Source organism: Ambystoma mexicanum, chromosome 2q (genome assembly GCF_040938575.1).
Source record: "Ambystoma mexicanum isolate Mex_15411 chromosome 2q, UKY_AmexF1_1, whole genome shotgun sequence".
NCBI classification, from domain to species: Eukaryota; Metazoa; Chordata; class Amphibia; order Caudata; family Ambystomatidae; genus Ambystoma; species Ambystoma mexicanum.
Genome location: NC_090924.1, coordinates 1,010,636,520 through 1,010,658,271, shown reverse-complemented (window position 1 = coordinate 1,010,658,271; position 21,752 = coordinate 1,010,636,520). Strand labels below are relative to the sequence as shown.

At 44.6% G+C, this 21,752-nt stretch overlaps 1 protein-coding gene across 1 annotated transcript in view; it reads left to right on the top strand.

Annotated features, from left to right (window-relative positions):
• LOC138569907 (macrophage mannose receptor 1-like) overlaps window positions 1-21,752 on the top strand; it is a 1,155,048-nt gene that overhangs the window by 247,897 nt on the left and 885,399 nt on the right. Inside the window, exon 10 of the mRNA XM_069648336.1 lies at window positions 18,306-18,421. Coding sequence (XP_069504437.1) covers window positions 18,306-18,421 — 116 coding nt within the window. The remainder of the gene's footprint in view (window positions 1-18,305; window positions 18,422-21,752) is intronic.

Sequence of the window (21,752 nt, the reverse complement as noted above, 5' to 3'; positions counted from 1 at the left end):
CAAACCATTCAAGGACTCAGCCAGCAATACCGAATTTCTACAAATGATGACACAAAATAGAGTGGTCAATTGTGTCAAACGCTGCTAAAAGGTCAAATAGGATCAACAGCCACAGTCCGCTCTGGTCCACAATCATGGTCAGATCATCTATAACGGAGGCAAGAAGTGATTCAATACCCATTGCTGGGCGAAAGCCTGACTGGAAAACAAAAAATGGCCACCTCCTAAAGAACATTTCTAATTTGGAGGGGTGACAATGGCCTCTAGTGCCTTCATTAAAAATACCAACAAATATATTGGTAAAAAATGACACAAGATGGTGGGGTTCAGGGCAGGCTTCTTCAAGAGAGGAGAAACAACAGCCTGTTTAAGAGCTGCAGTAACAGAACCTGAACTCAATGAATGATTAAAAGCAAAAGTCAGCAAGGATGCTAGCTCAGCGCCCAGAACTGGGTCTAATGGAGATGAAGACATAAACTGTTGAACTATTTTGATGATCTGATCCTGCAACGTTGGGGTGAACGTCAGAAAAGGTCCATCGCCGTCGTTAGCAGCCACTGCAAGAGGGAATTAGGGGGGCAGCCATATAAGAGGCAAGAATATCCTCACTAATCTTGGCTATTTTGTCAGAAAGTAAGGCTGAGAGAGAGTCACTCATGTCCTGAGATGTTGGGATTGCAGAACTAGCAACTGCTGGGGAAATACATTCCCGAACAATAGAAAAACGTTTTTGGACTGGTTCCTAGCTTTGATGTTACGGTCAGAAAAGTATGTACTTTTGGCCTCTCCAATGGCTTTATGATACTCAAGGTGGGCAACCTTGAGGAGAAGTTTATCACTTTCAGCGTAGGCTGAGCACCAAATATAGGGCTGATTGCTGATATTGCAGCCTAAGTGCACGCAGGTGAAGGGAGAAACAAGGAGCTGATGTTCTAGTGGGTTTCTTTCGCTTCTTCAGCAGAGCTAGGTCATCCGCTGCCGAACAAAAGGCATAGGATAAGGCTAATAAAGGACCCTTAAGGGGGCTAGTCACGCTAACTTCATAACTTACTGACTCCAAAATGGCCTTAAGCAGTTTTGGAAGCTTCACTTGGGACCAGGACCAAGAGAGATACGCAGATACAACCACATCACCCATGCCGTCATCGACCTTCACTGGCTCCTACTGCACACACAAACCATCTTCTCGTCTTGCTGCATCATCTATAAGGCAGTCGCCCAGCAACTTCATGGAGAAATTCAGCATCTCCCGCGGATAGTGCATCACCCAAAGCCAGGACACGTACAGACTTAAAATTCACCTTTGCAAAAGGGAAAAGACCAGAAAACACGTCTTCTCTGCCTACACCCCAAGACTATGGAACCTCCTCCCCATCAGCATCAGACTTGCCCCACGCTCCTACAATTCAGAAAAGAACTCTAGACCCACTTCTTCAAGGAATCTCTCCTCCTCAACATCTAGGCCATCACATCGACCCTTGTGCCACCTGACTCGCTAGGCACTGCCCGCCCCTCTTCTCCTCTCCACCCAGTACAGCTGTACCCCTCCTTTGTGCCTCTCTGTATACTACCCCCTGCTGTATATCTGTTCTGTTGTTACCTCTGAAAAGTGTTCCGTTATGCATCTGTACTGTTGTATACCTCTGTAAAGTGCTCCATTGCTTCTGGAATCTAGGTCCTCGCTCATTTAAATACCATTACAATAATAATAATAATAATAAAGTGAGTCTGCAGCTAGGCGGATCTGTGGGAGCCGACACGGAGAAGGGGATAACTTAGTGGTCCGTCAACTCGACCGGTAAAGCAGGATGTTCTGAAATAAACGTGTTCCCAGAAAAAATAAGATCAAGGGTATGGCCTTGGCAATGAGTAGGGCCACAGACCAACTACTCTAAATTAAGATGCACCATGGCAGTCACTAAATGAACTCCATCCGGTTGTGAGGGGCTGCCATCCCACAAATGAAAGTCTCCCAAGATGGTTAAATGTGGGTGCTTTAATTGTAGCGTCGGGAATGAGGTCATAGGTTGGGGGGTGGTAGACTATTAAGACATGCATAGTGGGGGTGGGAGAGGGTGAGATCTGCACTAGCACAGATTCAAATGTGCTGCTATGAATGGCAGGAATCATTGTACACTTCAAATGTTTTTTTTAAAATAAATGCCACTCCACCACCACAGTGGATTGCATCCTGATCAACATGAACAATAGAATATTCCACTGGGATTGCATGAAAAAGGTCAGGAGCGGATGCGTCAACCAGGACTCAGTGATAGACAATACATCAGGGTTGTAAGTGCCGAGCAGGTCTGAAATGTTAAATGTGTGTTGCACTAGTGCCTGCGTTACAGAGTAAAACACATACAACTAAATTCTCCAAGGAGAAAGTGGCAACAGGGAGAGGAGGACAAGGCTGCTTATTACACGGCCAGATAGTCACAATGGGAGCAAGTTGAGTGAGAGCATTTCTAGCGTAATGAATCAACTTAAAGATAGCTGGAAATGAGGCTGCCCATACCCCGGCCGTAAGGGCACAGGTGGGCTTGCCTTCTGTGCACCGTTGGTATCAGGAATGCCTGCTCCGCCTGCCTGCTATGTGTTCTAGATTCACGGCACATACATGCTGACAAGAAGTCACGTGACCCGCAGAGCGCAGCATGTAGTAGTCAGGGGAGAAATACTACAGTCAGGGGTCCAGGCAAGGAGAGAGAGACAGTGAAGTCACTGACAATGTAAATACATATAAAAAAAGCTAAAATAAGAATTGACAAGTACCGAGGAAATTTGGGGGAGACAGGGCAGACAAACTAAAACAGGCACGCTGCGCAAATATATAATTAAAAATGGAATAGACCAGCAAGGTTCACACATGCTACACACTACTTACTAGGTGTTGTGCGGTCTGAGCTCGTAGTCGATAAATGCCTACAAGAAGTCATGTGACACGCAGAGCATGGCACATAGTAGTCGGGGAAGAAATACTCCCGTCAAGGGGCCCGGTCAAGCAGAGACGTTTTTAAAGGAGGGCAAAAGGGGCACGTGCCTCGGGCCCCCACCTTTGAGGGGGCCCCGAATAGCTGCCTGACCCAAAGAAGTGAGTGCCTGTTGAAACGTAAGAATATTTGTTGGTCTTCTACTAAGGCTCCACACTTTCTGCCCGACTTTTGTTGAAAAGTACAGTCTGCTTTTATCTGTTAATCCTGTCATGCTTTCTGTGTTAGCTGTGGTAGAAATAGTTTGTGAGTTCACTACTGCACAACTCCTTTAGTATTCTCAAGTTTCTGTGGGGAATATATTGCTCGTGTGCAATTACAAAAGTTGAAAGCCATATTGATAAATGTGAATACTACAATGGTTCATAAGATAGCTCAGTGTGGTAAGCACTAATTACAGAGATGTGTGTTCATATGCAGATCACAGAACCAAATTCCATCCTGGCTGACTCGACCTTTCCTATGTACTAAGTTGATTAGCCTGCAATTGTGTGCATATATTGTAGTGAAAGTAACACCTATTGTGCTGCAAAACAATGTAACTGCACCCTATAGAGACAACTATAAAAACTAACATAGCATCAATATGATGAAGTGCAAGCACCTGGTTCCTCCAGGCAGGGATTGTAAAACCTGAGCAGCCAGCACATATGAGAGTAAAGTGTTTATTAAGAAACGTGATTAGGGAGCCAGATGTGAGACTGTGGAACCAAAGCTTCCAGGTGTGTATCCTGACCTTGCCAGTAGACGATACAGTGATCCTTGACTACTCATTGTATATCACTGTATAGTACTTTGCTGTCTCCTTTGAAAATGTGTGCCTTCTGACATGCTGGTGACATTGTTTAACCCATTTCCTGATTTTTCTTTTTATGTAGGCCATTTGAGTGAGGGGGCCATACATGGACATGTAAAAAGCAAATAGCACAGGCTTCTGGCAAGCAGATTTTCAGGTCTGCTTATTTGACACAGAAAACTGCTTTCTTTCTTGTACTATTTCAAAGGCTCTCCTGCACATCAGAAATAACAAACCACAAGTCTGTACCTTGGCAGTATTTAAAGACTGAAAAAACAAAAGAAACCTCTAAGCAAAATCTTTTAAGCTCACATTGATTAGTATTTTTGTGCTTGCATACTTTTTTTCATGATGGAGACAATGAAGCTAGAATCATTCCCATTTTGCCTAGCATGTTCCTATGTCGTTTTGTTTAAAACACATATTTTGGGTTATGTGTGTACTTTCCAAGTCAGTGCTACAAAATGGGATTTTTTACTTCATGAAAGTCAAACATTTCACAAATAAATGCACGTTGCTTTTGGTAAGAATTGCACAACTAAGTTGTTCAGTACAGAAATTGCAGATTAGATTTAAATCCCAGCTTCACCTCTTAACCAATGTGTGTAATACTCATAAACTCATTTAATCTCATATTGCTTACACTGTAAAATTACCCTCCCCTTAACATTTTAAATTGTTCAGCCCTTGTGAGTGATTTTGTTCTCAAGATACACTCTTCAAAAAGGCCTTGCTCATAGTTTAACTGGCTATATTATTTCATCCTATAGATTAATAGGTCCCTTTGATATATTCCACAGCACGGCCATTTGTTTCTTCTCGATTAGCATCCTCACTTGAAAACCATGGCCTTCTTATCTCAGTCTATGTCCATGAAATGCCAGTTGTTTTTTTTTTAATTCTGATTACAGTAAGTCTGAAGAGGGCAAGGAAACTGTAAGGGAGTACCCATGCTTATTTTAACGGCAGCGGTGAAGCAAACCAAGCTATAGGTTGTGCTCGCAACGAGGGAGGGGTGCCACCAGATTATCTTGACCCCATCACTATCACTACTTTGGTTCGGTCGAAGGGGTCCCAAAGGGTTCTGTGCCTCGGACCCCACAATTTCTTAAAATGGCCCTACAGTCAAGCAGAGAGAGACAGTCCGAAGTCCAGGCAATTTAAATATAAATAAAAGAACGCTAAAAACAGAATTGACACGCACAGAGGACATTAGGGGGAAAGTGGGCAGACAAAATAAAACAGGCACACTGGCAAATATGTAATAAAAAACAGAATAGACCAGCAAAGTTCACACATGCTACACACTGTTTACTAGGTGTTAATGGTTCGCCATCACACACGATGCAACAAGTGATCCTAACATTCAAAGTTCTTTAAAAGAGTGCAAGGTTTAGGTTGCAGATAACTTCAATTTGGAATGGTTACATTTCATAAACGTATTCTGTTTGGGGCTGAGAGTCTTGCTTGGGTCTCTGTGGTCTTCAGCTAAAGAAAAAGCCAGTGACCTAATCACATTCCGAGTCGGGCGGTCCGGTTAAAAAGTGCTGGTATCCCCGGATATTGGCCCTTTACCGGACCGCCCGACTAGGGCTTTGCTGGTGGGGCAGCTAAATGCTGGAGGGAAGCCAGGCACCCCACCGGCCAAAAAAGCCCTCTTTACTGCCACCGGCATTGCCAGTGGCGGTAATGACGGAAAATCCCCTAGGACTCCATGAATAAGGATTTACACTGTACCGCCGGCACTCGTAATCCGCCGGTAATGCCTCCGGGCCGAGTGCTGGTAAAGGTATCAAATACCACAAGGGTGGAAGGTTCCAGGTAATCAGGAGTAGTAGAATGCAGGATGTATTCACCAGTGTAAAAGTCAGGAGTTGTAGAACCTTAACTATTTACCACTGTACACCTGGGTTTTCACCGACAGGTTAGTGCTTTCTCTCTGCGTTTCCACATTTTGTGCTTGCCCCGAACCCTTGCTATTTGTACTGTGAGAGCGTGAGGAAGATATAGAGAGATGGACAGAGACAATGAGAGACATAGACAGATATAGACCGTGAGAGTCTATAAACAGTGAGCCAGTGAGAGACAGACACAGTGAGAGCAAAAGACAGTGAGAGAGATAGTGAGAAATAGACAGTGTATGCGAGAATGACACAGTGAGAGATAGTGAGTGACAAAGAATAATGAGAGAGATACAATGAAAGTGAAAGACAGTGAGAGATATCAAGATACAGCAATGAGATAGAGAGGCAGAGCGAGAGAATCAGTGAGAGAGAGTAAGATATAGTGAGCAAGAGAGTGGGAGACAGTGAGAGAGACAGTGAGAGAGAGAGACAATGAGAGAACGGGTAAGAAGGAAAGACAGAGTGAGAAAGACAGAGATATAGAAAAAGAAAGTGAGAGGGAGAGATTTAAAGCGAGACAGTGAACAGGAGTGAAAGTTGTTGAGAAAGAAATAGAAAGCAAAACAGTAAGAGAGAGGGAGAGGTAGCGAGAGAGTGGGTCGGATTAAGCGATTGGAATAGAGGAGAGCGTGAGAGAGAAAGTGAAAAAGAGTGTGATCCAGTGAGGGTTAGCGTGAAAGACAGAGTGAGACAGTGAGAGAGTGTGAGAGAGAGAGAGAGACAGAGACAGTGATAGAGAGAGACAGTGAGAGAGACACACACACTGGGTGAGGATGAGACAGTGTGAGTGTGTTTGACAGGGTGCGGGAGACAGAAAAAGAGAAAGCAAGGGAGATATAAAGAGACTGAAATAGAGGAGAGCGGGAGACAAAGTGAGAGAGGCAGAGATAGAGAGAGACAGAGAGAGAGAGAGAGAGAGAGACAGAGCGAGATTGTAAGACAATGCGAAAGACAGTGCGAGAGCGATAGAGAGACAGTGAGAGATAGTGAGAGAAAGGGAACAAGAGTGGCAGTGACGGAGTGACAGAGAGAGTGAGAGACAGTGAGAGAGTGTTAAAGAGAGTGTGAGAGAGGGTGCACGAGAGCGAGAGGATACGATAGAGGCATAACGAGTGAAAGACAGTGAGACAGTGACAGTGAGAGATAAACAGTTAAACAGTGAAAGAGGGAGATACATTGGGAGACAGAGATAGTGCGAGACTGTCGAGAAAGTGTGAGAGACAGTGAAAGACAACAGTGAGAGAGAGAGGGAGTGTGAGAGAGAGAGAGAGAGAGAGAGAGAGAGAGAGAGAGAGAGAGAGAGAGAGAGAGAGAGACCGAGAGAGAGCAAAAGACAGAGAAAGAGGCATAGGGAGAGAGGCAATGTGAGAGAGTGGAGTGAGAGTAGGGGAGACAATGTGAGGGAGACAATGAGACTGAGTTACAGTGAGAAAACCAGTAAGAGAGAGAGACAGGGAGAAACTGAGGGGGACATGGAGAAAGAGATACTGAAAGACAGTGAGATAGAGTCAGAGGGCAGTAGTGAGGGAGTTGACAGTGAGATAGAGGAGAGTGAGAGAGGTAGTGAGAGAGCGGGTGAGAAGGAGAGCTAGAGTTATGAACTGAGAGTGAGCAAGAGGCATAGAGAGTTAGAGAGAGAGAGAGAGAGAGAGACACAATGAGAGAGAGTAAGAGAGAGTGAGTGGGAGAGGCAGTGAGAGACATAGGTATTTAGAGGTAGAGGGAGAGAGAGGGAGAGAGAAGCAGTATGAGACAGTGAGAGAATGAGACAGGCACAGTGAGAGGCAGTGAGGGAGCATAAGAGACAGCAGAGAGACAGGTAGAGACCGAGAGCGAGACAGAGAGAGGAACAGTGGCAGACAGAAGGAGAGTGTGAGCTAGTGAAGTAGAGTGAGAGAGAGAGATAGTGAGAAAACCAGAGAGGCAGAGACAGAGAAAGTGTGCGAGAGAGAGAGAGAGAGAGACAGCCAGCCAGCCAGTGAGAGACAGTGATATAGAGAGACAGTTGGAAAGAGAGAAAGAGCCATTGAGAGAGAGAAAGTGAGAGAGGGATAGAGAGGCAGAAAGTGACAGTGAGAGATAGTGGGAGACAGTGAGAGAGAGTGGCAGTGAATGTCCGACAATGAGACAGAGAGAGTGACAGTGATAGTTATGATAGTTAGAGAGTGTTAGAGAGTGATTGTGGGAGAGAGTGCGAGAGAGGGTGAAAAAGAGTGTGAGATGCTGTGATAGAGACAACACGTGAAATACAGTGAGAGAGACAATGAGAGAGGGAGGAAGCAAGAGAACGTGAGGGATGGAGAAAGGGAAAGACATAGAGAGTGGGAGAGAGGCCATTTAAGAGAGATAGAAAGAGAGAGAGAAAGAGAGAGAGAGAAAGAGAGAGATACTGCAGAAGACAGTGAGAGAGAATAAGACATTGAGAGACCATGAGAGAGAGACAGTCAGAGATAGTGCGAGACATAGACAGTGCGAGATATACAGTGAGAGAGGGAGATACATTGGGAGACAAAGATAGTGAGAGGGGAAGAGGCAGTTAGAGACAGCGTGAGAGCCACTGAAAGGCAGCAGTTAGAGAGGGGGATTTTGGGGAGCAGTAGACTGAGAGAGAAGGAGAGGGAGGGGGACAGAGGCAGTGTGAGAAACAGAGAGTTGGGGAAAGCGAGAGAGAGAGCGCGAGACAGAGAGAGAAGGGGAGGCAGTGAGAGAAAGGCAGTGAGAGTGAGTAACAGTGATAGAGAGTGATAGTGAGAGACAAAATGTGGGAGAGTGACAGAGAGAGACATGGAGACAATGAGAGAGAAATAGAGAAAGGGACAATAAAAGAAAGTGAGATACAGTCAGATGACTGTATTGAGGGAGTTGAGAGAGAGAGAGAGAAATATTCAATGAGAGAGAGATATGGTGAGAGTGAGAGAGTGAGAGATAGAGATAAAGAGTAAGAGAGTGAGCCGAGAAACACAGAGAGACATACAAAAATAGAAAGAGAGAGAAAAACAATTAGAGAGAATTAGTGTGAGAGAGTGAGTGTGAGCCACTCCAGTATTAAGGGGCTGGTAACAACGTTACCAGCACCTTTTCCGGACAGGATCACTCCGAGTCTGCTGGTAGGGGCTGTGAACAACCTGCAGGCCTGACCGGCCGGTAGTTCAGGCCCCTACCAGCAGATAAATCACTGAAGCACCGGCACCATTTACAACAGTGCCAGTGTTTCAGTGTTCCCATTCCCATGGAGTCTTATGGGACGCCACAGGAATGGGAACTTACCGTTACGCTGCTCCCTGTAATATCCGGTATTACCAACATATCGGGCAGCGGAAATGGTAAACCGAGGTTGTCGGTAGGGCGTCGGTACTACCAGCAGCCTACCCGCAACCTCGTAATGGCGGCCTCAGACATTGAGATAGAGAACAGGACAGTGAGAGAAAGAGAGGGACAGTGTGCGAAAGCCAGTGAGAGACAATAGGAGAGACAGTAAAACAGAGACACTGAAAGGGGCAATTAGAGATGTACAGCAATAGTGGGAGATAGTCAGTGAGGGAGAGACAGTGAGAGAGTGTACGAGAGATATGGAGGGAGGGAGCTACATTGGGAGACAGATACACTGAGACAGGGAAAGAGGACGATACATTGGAGACAGATACACTGAGACAGGGAAAGAGGACGATACATTGGAGACAGATACCATAAGTGAGGGGAAGTGGGAGATACATTTGGAGACAGTATGAGAGCCAGTGAAAGTCAGCAGTGAGAGAGAGGGAGATTGAGAGAGAGAGACAGTTGGAGAGAGTGAGAGGGAGGGGGGAGAGGCAGTGTGAGAAACACAGGGAGTGGGGGGAGAGTGAGAGAGCGAGAGAGGGATAGGGAGGGAGACACTGAGAGAGAGGCAGTGCGAGAGAGAGATAATATAACAGAGACAATGACAGCGTGACAGTGAGAGAGAACATGTGGGAGAGTGACAGAGAGAGACATGGAGACAGTGAGAGAGACATAGAGAAAGAGAAAATGAAAGAAAGTGAGATAAAGTCAGAGGGCAGCATTGATGGAGTTGACAGTGAGATAGAAAGAGAGAGAGAGAGAGAGAGAGAGAGATATTCAGCAGTGAGAGATAATGAGAGAGAGGGTGAGGGATAAAGTGAAAGAGTGAGAGAGACATAGAGAGAGTCACATACTAAAAAAACAATGAGAGTTAGTAAGAGTGGGTGTGAGAGACATAGATGTTGCGAGAGAGGGGGAGTTAGAGAGTGATAGGCAGTGTGGGACAGTGAGAGTGGAAGACAGAAATAGTGAGAGACAGAGACAGTGAGGATATGATGAGAGAGAGTGACAGACAGTGAAAGAATGTGAGAAACCATAACAGACAGCAGAGCGAGAAAGCGAGAGAGTGAGACAAATGGAGGATCAGTGAGAGATAGTGAGGGATAGTGAGAGAGAGTGAGAGAGATAGAGACAGTGAGAGAGAGTGGGACGGAGAGAGACAGTGGGAGAGAGACAGTGACAAAGAGAGAGAGAGTGAGATAGTAAGAGAGATTGAGAGTGAAACAGTGAGAGAGAGAGAGAGAGAGAGAGAGAGAGGGGGGCAGTGAGAGACAGTTATAGAGCCAAACAGTGTGTGTGTGAGGGAGAGAGAGAGAGAGAGAGAGAGAGAGAGAGACAGACAGACAGACAGACAGACAGACAGAAAAAATCAGTGACCGGGAGAGAGAGAGGTAGTGAGAGAGAGGCTGAGAGTTTGTGAGAGAGTGTGTAAGAGAGAGGCAGAGAAAGAGTGAGAGAAAGGGAGAGGGAGGGAGTGAGAGGGAGAGAGGAAAAGGATGAGGGATAGAGAGAGGAAGACTGTGAAAGACAGTGAGAAAGAGAGAATGAGAGTGTGATACAAAGACAATGAGAGAGGTATAGTGCGAGGGAGAGAGTTACAGGCAATGAGAGGCTGTGTGATACAGTGAGAGGGACAATGATAGACAGTGAGAGACAGCATTGTGTGTGGCATGAGAGAAATGGAGACTGAAAGAGAGAGTACGAGAGAGAGGATCATATATCATATCGTATCAGTGAGAGACAAAGTATGAGAGTGCAGGAGAATTAGAGTGAGAGACAGACAGTGAAAAAGAGAGAGGGAGGGGCAGTGAGTGCAAGAGAGGAAATGAGAGATGTAGAGCGATAGTGAGAGATGGACAGTGATAGAGAGTGATAGAGGGAGCAAGAAAAGAGAGAAAAACAGTGTGAGAGCAAGACTGTAGTGTGTGTGTGATAGAGAGAGAGAGAGAGAGAGAGAGAGTGTGAGGGAGAGTGACAGAGGAAGGGATAGTGTATGTGTGAGAGAGAGAGAGAGCAGGAGAGAGACAGACAGATAAAGAGAGACAGAGACAGACTGTGAGAGTGGGAGAGTTTGAGTGAAAGAGAGGGAGAGTGGGAGAGAGAGGGAGAGAGAGCAAGAGAGAGAGAGCGATAGTGAGAGAGACTGAGAACAAAACAGCGAGAGAGACAGAGGGACAGTGAGAGACATTAATAGAGTGAAACAGTAAGAAAGACAGAGAGAAAGAGCCAGTGAGCGAGTGTGAGAGGGAGAGAGGGTGAGAGTGTGAGAGAGTGAGAGAGTAAAAGGATGAGGGGCAGAAAGAAACAGAAAGTGAAAGCCAGTGACAAGAGAGAGAATGAGACAGTGAGATACAGAGACAGTGAGGATGGTGCAGTGAGAGAGGGAGGGTTACAGGCAATGAGAGGCAGAATGATACAGTGAGAAGGACAATGAGAGACATCATTATGTGTGGGTGTGAGAGAGAGCGAGCGAGAGGCAGAGGCAGTGAGAGAAAGAGTATGAGAGTGAGAAAATCAGAGTGAGAGAGAGAGACGGTGAAAGAGAGAGGGAGGAACAGTGAGCGAAAGAGAGACAATGTGTGCGAAAGACAGTGAGGAAGACAATCAGAGAGAGCAGAAGAGTGAAAGGGAGAAGGAACAAGATAGAAAGATAGAAAGAGACAAACAGTGTGAGAGTGAGACAGTGAGATAGAATGAGAGAAAGTGAGGGAGAGAGAGACAGTGAGATGGAAAGAGGAAGAGGGAGGGATAGTGTGTGTTTGTGTGTGTCTGTGTGTGTGTGTGTGAGAGAGAGAGAGAGAGAGAGAGAGAGAGAGAGAAAGGGGGGAGAAAGAGCTTGAGAAAGACAGTGGGATAAAGAAAGGGTGACATTGAGAGAGAGAAAGTAAGAGAGGGGATGTGAGATAAGAGGAGAGAGAGACCAAGAGAGAGAGGACGAAAGAGAGAGAGAGAGAGAGAGAGAGAGAGACAGAGAGAGATAGAGAGAGACTGAGAGAGTGACTAAAACAGTGAGAGACAGTGAGACACAATGTGAGAGGCAGCAGGAGAGAGGCAGTGAGAGACAATTAGATTGAGACTCTGAAAGAGACAATGAGAAATGTAGAGTGATAGTGAGAGAGAGACTGTGAGAGACACAGTTCAAGAGAGTATTAGAAATAATGTGAGAGGGAGCAAGAAAGATGGAAAGGGAGAAACAGTGTGAACGAGACAGTGAGAGAGTGAGATAGCATAAAAGAGAGTGAGGGAGAGGGAGACAGTGAGAGAGAAAGGGATAGTGTGTATTTGAGAGACAGTGGGATAGCACGAGAGAGAGTTGGAGAGAGGTGCAAGAAAGTGAGAGCGAGACAGTGAGAGAGAGTGAGATGGAATAAGAGAGTGGGGGAGAGAGAGAAGGAACAGAAATAGGGAGGGAGAGGTTGAGAGTGTGTATGAGTGAGCGAGACAGACAGTGGAAATGAGAGAGATGGTGGTGATGTGGGCCAAGACTGTGATGAGGATTAGGACTGTGATACATATTATGATATGGACTAGGACTGATGAGGCCTAGGAGCGCAATGAGGACTAAGGCCCTCATTACAACACCGACGCTAAACCATGGCGCTATTAGCACCATGGTTGGTGCCGGTGTAGTAACGGGTCCGCCATGGTTCAATGGGGAATTACCACCCCATTCCAAGGTTGGCGGGGCGGTAATTCCCCATTGAACCATGGCACTTCCCCATTCCCATTTTTGCCCCATAGGGCTCTATGGGAATGGGGAAGGCGCTAAGTACGGTACCGCAAATTGCGGTACCGTACTTAGCACCAAGGTCCCTTTGCGGGTCCCTACTTTAACGGCTGGTGAAGACCAGCCGTTAAGGTCGGGTCCCGCAAAGGGACCTCGTAATCAGGCGCTAATGGGTTAACGGCACCGCAGCCTTTTACGGCGCCGTTAACCCATTAGCGCCAGGGTCGTAATGAGGCCCTAACCCTTTGAAAAGGACAACAATTTGGAATAGTATTGTGATGAAGCGTAGGGCTAGGACTAGGGCTGTGCCAAGGGCTAGGACTCCAACAAGGACTACAATAAGGACTACAACTGTGATGGGGAATGATGTGGACTAAAACTACAACTATGATGAGGTTTAGACCTGTGTGGAGGACTAAGACTGTGATGAGGACTGGGACTGACTGGGACCAGAATTGTAACAGGTACTAAGAATCTGAGTGTGATGAGGACTAGGCCTGTGATGAGGACTATGACAAGAACACAATCTATAACTAGGTCTTTGAGTAGGGCTAGGACATGGACTATGACAAGGATTGTCATTGTATAATAATACAATTGTTTTTTAAATTACTTGCTACCACAATTTAGACAATTTGTCATTGCACATGTCAAACGTGCCTGTTATTCAATTGAATTAAGCAATCATATCTGGTTGGCAGGAATGTAATGGCCTGGGACTCAAGATATAAGTGTTCAGACCTTTAACAAGGGTCCCATGCCTTTACAACCCAATGGAACTCTCTAAATCAGGTTTTAATGACATTAGTGATAAAAGCAATGTTTTTGCTTAAAATAATGGGGCACAACGAGTGCACACCCCATTGTTTTACACAAAACAAAGCACCCAAGATGGCTATCATGGAAACAGACACCTGAGCTCTGTGCGGATATGCAGCGTCCCTCTTCTATTTCCATGTCTGGTCATAAATGGAGGTGGGACCCAGAGCAAAGCCACAAGGTGCATGGTCATAATGAAAGCAGGGGAAATGCCTGCAAGGAAAGAGGTGGGATAGGCCAGAGCATGGAGGAGGGTGTGAGAAATGCACAGCTTGCTAAGAACATGTGCCTGCCTTTGTAGTTTTATACTATTTTTTGAGCAACCTGACTTGCTGACCTACCCGCTAGCGTACCAATCGTACATAAACAGCCACCAGTAAATAAAGTGTCTTATCAGTCAAGTTCAAAATCAAATCTGTGCCCTGTTGGACAAAGGCAGATGTCAATAGTTATGGCTGAATGTTTACCAATGATGACGAATGCGTGCCACTTGCATGAATGCTGTATCATTCCCGATCATCAAAAGGTGAAGCACTGACACCTCTTCTCAACATCATCAATGCTTCCCTCACAAAAGGCACCCTCCCAAATGCACTGAAACCAGGAAAGATCCTCCACCTGCTGAAGAAATCTACACGTGACATAGATGATCACACGAACTGTCGCCCCATCACGAACCTACCCTTCCATGGAAAAGTGATTGATAAGGATGTCACCATCCAGTTGCACAAAATAATCATTCAGCACAATCTCCTATAGGACTAACAATATTGTTTCCAAACACAATGCTCCAATTTCCAAAGACTGCCACCATCCAAATTATTGGTGATGCTCTAAACATCCTGGACACAGGGATCCCCTGCTTAACCGTTGTCCTCAAGTTCCCTGCTGCCTTCAATACCATTGAACATGAATCCCTCTCCAATATTCTCACCATGTGCATAGACTCTGGCCTCTGCGGTGGCTCACCTCAGAGAGCATAACAGACCCCTGCACTGCTCAGTAACATGCAGAGTTGCACAGGGCTCCATCCTAACCCGTATCATCTTCAACATCTACACTCAATCTCTGGTTGAACTCATTGCCAACACCGACATTAAGATACAACAACATACAGTTGCACACAAATGTGCCTAATTATCAACTGCATCAGTCACATCCATTGAGTCAAGCACTTTCTGTCCCTCTTTGAAGCCTGGATGTCTAACTCCTTCCTGAAGCTCAACCTTACAAAGACTGAACCCCACTAAGCATGCCTCGGGAGGATAGGTCAGCAACAACGTGCTCACCTTGGAAGCAAGACAACACAGAGCAACACAGGTTCGATCCCCGGGTCCACACTTAGAAACCTTTGGGTATTAAGCACTTTATAAATAACCTATCATATCATGCCCATGTCTGGAAATGACTGACCAACATGATGCTTAATTGATTTACACCTCAACTCTGCCCCAATAAAATATCTCTAATCTTTACTATTTTCTGCAGACGTTCATTCAAAACCCATATCAGAAAGAAGCATAGAAACAGAGTGTGCTACTCTACAAAGTGAAGTCTTTCATCTTGGCCCTGAGTTTCAGAACAGTTTTCCAAGCCCTGGACCTATCCACCTGAACAGTGACAACTCCCTTCTTGGGAGAGTCTCAGATGTCACCTTGTCTCCCCTGAAAGCCACCCAGAATGCAGCAGCACACCTCATCAGAGTACTAAGAACATTCAGTCACATGACCCCATTCTCCAGGAGCTGCACTGGCTGCCCCTTCAAGCATGCATCATGTGCAAGATGGCTTGCATCACCTACAAAGCAGTCACAAGTAAAATGCCATTCTCCTTTGCTGAGAAACTCACCATCTCTGAGGGCCAGCACGCCACTAGAGGCCTCAACATCTCCAGGCTGGGAGCATAGAAAAGCAAAATGGAAAAACAGGAAATAGGCTTTTTCCTGCTCTGAACCTTGTCCCTGGAAGAAATTACAAATGAAGATAAGACTGACCCCCCTCTATCTTACACTTATGGAATGACCAGAGCACTCTATTCTTCAAAGAACATCACACCAATCTCTGATCACTCCCCTCAACCCTGTACTCTCCCCCAAGACTACGCCCTTTCCTCTGCTCCCCCTCCCATCACAGCTCCTCTGCTACCCTTGCAGCCTAATTGTCAAACTTGGGGGCACCCCTTTGTACAGCGCTCTGTTGTTTGTCAAGTAGGTTTTCACTTTATAAATCCCATACGTAGGTCGGAATGTGGTTGTTAAAACTGTATGGAAATACGAGTTTTAATGATTTTTGTGTCTCCTTTCAACCTTTGTTTGTTTTTTCTTTTCCTCATTCTGTTTGGAGAGGGAAAGACCTGTTAATATTGTAATATGTTTTGCTGTTTAAATTTGTGTGTGTGTAAGGGTTGCAAAAATTGAAATATTAACAGGCTAATGATGCATTTAAGGCCTAGAGAACAAAAACATGCTTGCATTTAATTCTCTTTACGTCTTTATAATTATAGCATTATAATAAATAGCAGCTTGCAATATCCATGAAATAGCATGTACATGCCATTTTATTGCATGGTTGACTCCAGTAACCTTATGAAATAGGCATAATTTTCATTTAACACATGGTAGCTTGCAATAGCTGCACACATGCCTGTACGTAACAAGATTGACGTCACTACTCGTATTACAGTTGAGCTCTGCTCTGACATCTGAATGTGTGAAAGGCAGATTTAGCAGAATTACGGCTGCCGCTAAAGCCAGGACAGGCTGTATGGATTCCGTTCTTTTAAATACTTGTTTGCCAAGTTACAGCCATTAGTTATCAAATATGGAGAAATCTATGGTAGCGCATGTATTTAGTGTTCTTCTGGGCCTTGCCACAATCGAGCCGCAAAATATTTGCCTGATATTACTTTTTCTAAAACGCAAAGCCAGCTCATAAACAGATTTTGTATTAAACTGAATAAAATAACTGTAACATGCTATAAGTCATATATTGCTGTGTTTTTCCAACTCATAAGATTCCACCTGAATTCAATATATCAAGCTGAATATTGTTTGCATCAGACCGATTAAGAGCCCAAGGGCCTGGTTTACAAAGGTGTTTATCAATGGGAAAATCACACTGAAACATACTCTTTAAATACGAACCCAGGTATTAAAGGAGATGATGGTGTGACCCCGCATTATAAGGAATACAATACCCTCAGGCTGTATAGTATAATGACTCTACAGGTCACCTTGGAGACCTGTTACTTTATTAAGGTACTCAGCAGCTGACTTTCCATATCCTTGTTTCAAGGCCCTCTCGGGCTCATGACGTTTAGAAAGACCAAAGTAGTCCAAAAAGGAGCGTACACCAAGCAAGAAGTAATGCTGTTAAATTACAGGTCAAGACTCGGCAGGGAGAGCACAATTCATTCAGCAAAGTTCAACAGGACTGAAGGAAGGGAGCTGTCGGTGCTGCCTACTGCGGCCAAACCTTTTATAGAGTTAAACATTATTAGCATAGAACAAAGTTAGCAACACTGTTTAATCATCCTACACAGCTTATTGGCGGGACTATGCCAGCCCCTTACAGCGAGGCATACATTAGTCAAACATGATTGGAGCAAGCACGCTTGACCGCCCTCTGCCCAAAACCACCCACAGTGACTTCATAGACCTTCCCACACCACCCCACAATCAAGAACATTTCATGACATTGTTGTACTGACCACCAGAACTTTATTAATCTGCCAGTGGCCAGTTCTCATGAGAAACACAATGCAACCTGGGATTGGCAAGGAAGAGATATTGACATGGCATCTAACCAATACAAGGCCACAAGACACTGTTGCACCCTCAGGACATAGAAACGCATCACCTGATTGGTCCTTTCCCGGTACATCCCCTCACCCCACAATCCTCTTCACAGGCACGTCTGCCAAGGGGCAATTTGAAATCACTAACCCCACCATGTTGCGCCTTCATTTTACCAGTGTTAAATAATTAGAGATCTTCCGTTCCCAGCGAGTGCCCAGGAGCCTGGCTCACTGACCTTGAAAGTATCGCTGGACCCATCTCCCATCAACGACAGTCTCCTGGGAATGGTTGGGCTGAAACATTTTTCCAGGAACCCGCGAGGGCAGAGTGCGCGAGAAATTCATGCCTGCCCCGAAATAGGGGGTTCATCAGTATGGAAACCCAGGTGGCTTTACTTACCTGCTTCCTATATGTTGTTGCGGTTATTGGATAGTTCACATTATACTGTGCTATCCCTGCTGCCCGTTGCCCCAGTCCCCTGCACCCTGGCCCCCCAGATCCCCTCTGGATACCCCCACCCCTGCGGAACTCAAGCTGCATCTGTGCACACAGTACATAAGGTACATGGAGCAGCGGTCAATTGTGCCCCCCCTGTAGGGGTAACCCCTCCCCTCACTCATCATTCCCGCAAATGATTGGTGCGCCCCCTTTGGCAGTGCTGTTTTTGCCCCCTTAGGGCATCCTTATAAATTACAGCAGCGGTTACTATCCTATATATATATTTTTTTTAGCAACCTTGACAAAATTGATTTTACAGATATAAAAGTGATTACCCGTGTTCCTCGGAAAGTCTGTGTGTTATATTTTGTTGCGTTGTTGTTTAGGTATTCACTTTTTATTCCTCATTTTGTATTGTGGACGCTCAATGTTGCAAAGGCATCCATTCTTTAAGATATGTGGTAGTAATTTGTAGTGGTGGTTATATGTGTCTCAATGTTTTATGTTGATTTAGGGCTGGAAAAGACATGGCATTTCCTGTTACCTTGTAACTCCAAGAACAGAGACCTTTTCAGAAGCCAACAACACCTGTTCAAGCCGAGGCGCCTTCTTAGTTACAGTTGAAGACAGGTAATGCGTCAACATTCAACTCCCTCACTAGAGTGTTCAGTAACCTTGAGCATGCTCAACTGCTTTCATCTGCATCGTTGTCATAACCTTTCATATTTGCTGTCCTTTCGACAACGTGTATATCTCAATCAAAATACTGTCATCCATCCATGGACAATGCTGCACACTCAGTTCGGAATAGCCACTACACATGTGTACACCTGTTTGTAATGGCTATTTGATACCCCAAAAGTGACACCAAAATACCTTTTTGGTATGTTTATATGGACTTAATGAATCGTATTTCAAATAGCTCCTTCTATTACTGTGTCCCCAACTGTTTGCAAACTAGGTTTAACCCTTCTGCCATATAATGCTTTTCGTTTTTCCCATTTTTGATGTTTGTTGTATAACAAAAGCAATAGAATACATATATATGAACACATCAATATGAGAGGAACAGTATATCCAAAGATGTTCCTTAACAGCTGATAGAAAGAAGCTATACAATACATTTGTCAATTAAGTCTTTCATCAAAAAGATAGATGTGCAAATACCTACTGCACCGAATTATTGTTTTAAAAAACTGAAATTGGTGGAGAAAACCATGAAAATCTCTACCTACGCACACACCACAAGACACATCAATCTATACTTGTTTGATTGTGAGAGTGAGGATAAATAGCACAGTCTGATAAACCAGTCATTGCAAAGGTTTAGGGTCCAATTAGTGATAAATATACACTTTCATCACTCAACTGATTAACTTTTGTCTTCACAAACCTTCAACCTTTATCTCAAAACTGTCACATCTGGCAGCACAGATATTAGTATTTGTTTGGGTTTATATAGGGGTGTGATGAATTGGAGGCTGACTTGCAAGATTGCAAGGATGAGAAGGGGCACAATGGCACACTCCGCCCTCACACTTCTACAAACCAAAACACAATGCAATCATAAAGGCAGGCCCGGCTCCAGGACTTTTCATCTGGGTGGGCCAGGGTTGTGACCAGGGGGGGCCACATTCCATTGGGTGTGGGACTAGGAGTACCATATTCAAAGTGCTGGCGTTGATCCAGATTTCGCAGATCTGCAAAAATACATTTGCACGTTCTGTAAAAAAAAGTACATAGCAAAAGAGAAGCAAGGAAAATAGTGTTGCAACATCAATCTACCTGTCCTCCCTTCACATCTGCTCTCCCCTATCTGATCCTCCTTCCCCTTTCACCATCCATACATGTTCCTTCAGCTGTCCTAATCACTGTTTCATTTACCTACCCTTTCACCTGTTCACACCAGCACCCAGCATGCATTTCCTGGCCTGGCTTTGGAGAATTGAGGGTGATGCCTCCTCCTCTTCCTCTGAGAAGGCTGAGCAGATGATGTCTGCCCAACAATACCATCCTGAGCACTGTGGCTACTCCAAGCAGGCCCGGGAGGGGATGCTTGTGCTCCCTCCACCCTGTTGTGAAAGATAGACCACACACAATACTGAAGCAAAGAATAGGAGATTTTGTTTCCTACAAAATTAAAGATTTTTCACACCTCTTTTTATTTCAAGAACAGAACATACTGTGCACAATCAATACCGGTAGTCTTGTTCATCTTAACAATATTGAGAGCACAGCAACATATCCTCCAAAAACATATACATGATAACAATCCTCCCTTCAGCCACCCATTCCACAACCCCCCTCCTTTCCAACTGAACCCCTACAGTAGTATCATTCTGAATGTCTCCCATCAATGGTTCATGGCCAAAATTAAATTTTTGGCTATTTTTTGTTGCATTTGTGCAGCACATTTTAATTGAGCTGAGAGTGCAAGGCAGTGCTAGGGCTGTAAGGGCTGCATCAGGATGCAGACAGTGCTGGTTGAGGGTTTTCTAGCCTCCTGGTATCGCTCCTGGTGGGGCATGACAAAAAGGAGCAGGTCTTGCTACCCTGCCATGTCCCTATACATCATTGTCTGGTACATACTGTTTACATACTGCTTATAAAATGCGAACAAATACCATGCAACAGCATGAAAGAGAGTCCAGGAAATTGCGCCTTATTTCAAATACTTGAGTTTATTTATATTGGTTTACTATCACACTTGCCCTTGCTTTACACGTGTTTCGGCCATCAAAGGCCTTTCTCAAAATAGGGCTTGAACAAAGAATACTTAGATTTAACCTGAAAAACATTCACATGGCAATATGTTACACAATACATGATCAACAAAAATGTGAAAAAATGAAAAAAATCTATAATTACCCAAATGATGGTGTGGGTACAGGAGAAACAAACAGGGAGGGAGAAAAGACAACAAATATAATATAAGTGAGGAACAATACCTAAATATTATATACTCAACCACAAAGGCCACAGAGCTTCCAGGTAAAGACTTACCCACTAGGGTGTTCAATGATTCCTCACTCTTCGCAATTATAAAGGGTTAAATCCCATTGTAGTCTATTTCATATAAAAAGAAAAAATAACGGGAAAGTCTATATCATACTTCTTTTGAAATACCCAAAATTGTATAATAATATCAAAAAGCATATTTTAGCTTGCATTCCGTCTAAACTTGCATTTTAAATTCTACTGACATTGCTCAGTTTAATTCAAGCATATTGCTTTGTCCAAATGCAGCAGTCTCCATACAGTTAGACGTGCCTGCAGCGTTACCACGAGTAAACGTTACTCCCCGTTTCTGGAATTATAACCCGCCCAAACAGCTATGTGTCAATTTTAAAGTACATTCTCAACCACATTATCAGAACTCTGTATTGTAAAAGTTACTCACTCGCCAATTAGCAGGACAGTCTCACGCACGGCTTCTCTCAATCTAGGCCGGCGCCATTTTGGGATTACTTTATGTGTCCCCATGACAACCAGATGCCGTAACCATGCGCCTCAAGGTGTTACTAAGCAACGTATCCATTCCGCTAGCTGTGCTAATCTAATTGCACATTAATTCAAAATCTGTGAAAACAAAAAATTTGTTGCACCTATTTTCGAGCATCAAGAGTCGCCCAAAAGACCAGCTGTAAACCTAAGCCCAGTTCATCTGTTTCTTAATTGCTTATAAAATGCAGTTGTCCGAGATGACTCTTTGTTTGATGTGTTTACTCTGAATTGGTATTGAATGAAACAATTTTGTTCAATAAATGTGGCCTGGATATTTTCAAAGTTAGGTGTGTGTGTGTTTTTGTGTCCTAATGCCTGTGCTGGCCATCTATTAAACCATGAGTGAGGTTTTTTGGAATAGCTTATAATGCGAACTAAATCCCTTCTAGGGGCTCCTAATTTTAACAGGCAAGGCATAGTGAAATTAAAAAATATGCTAAGGATCACACACTTTGGT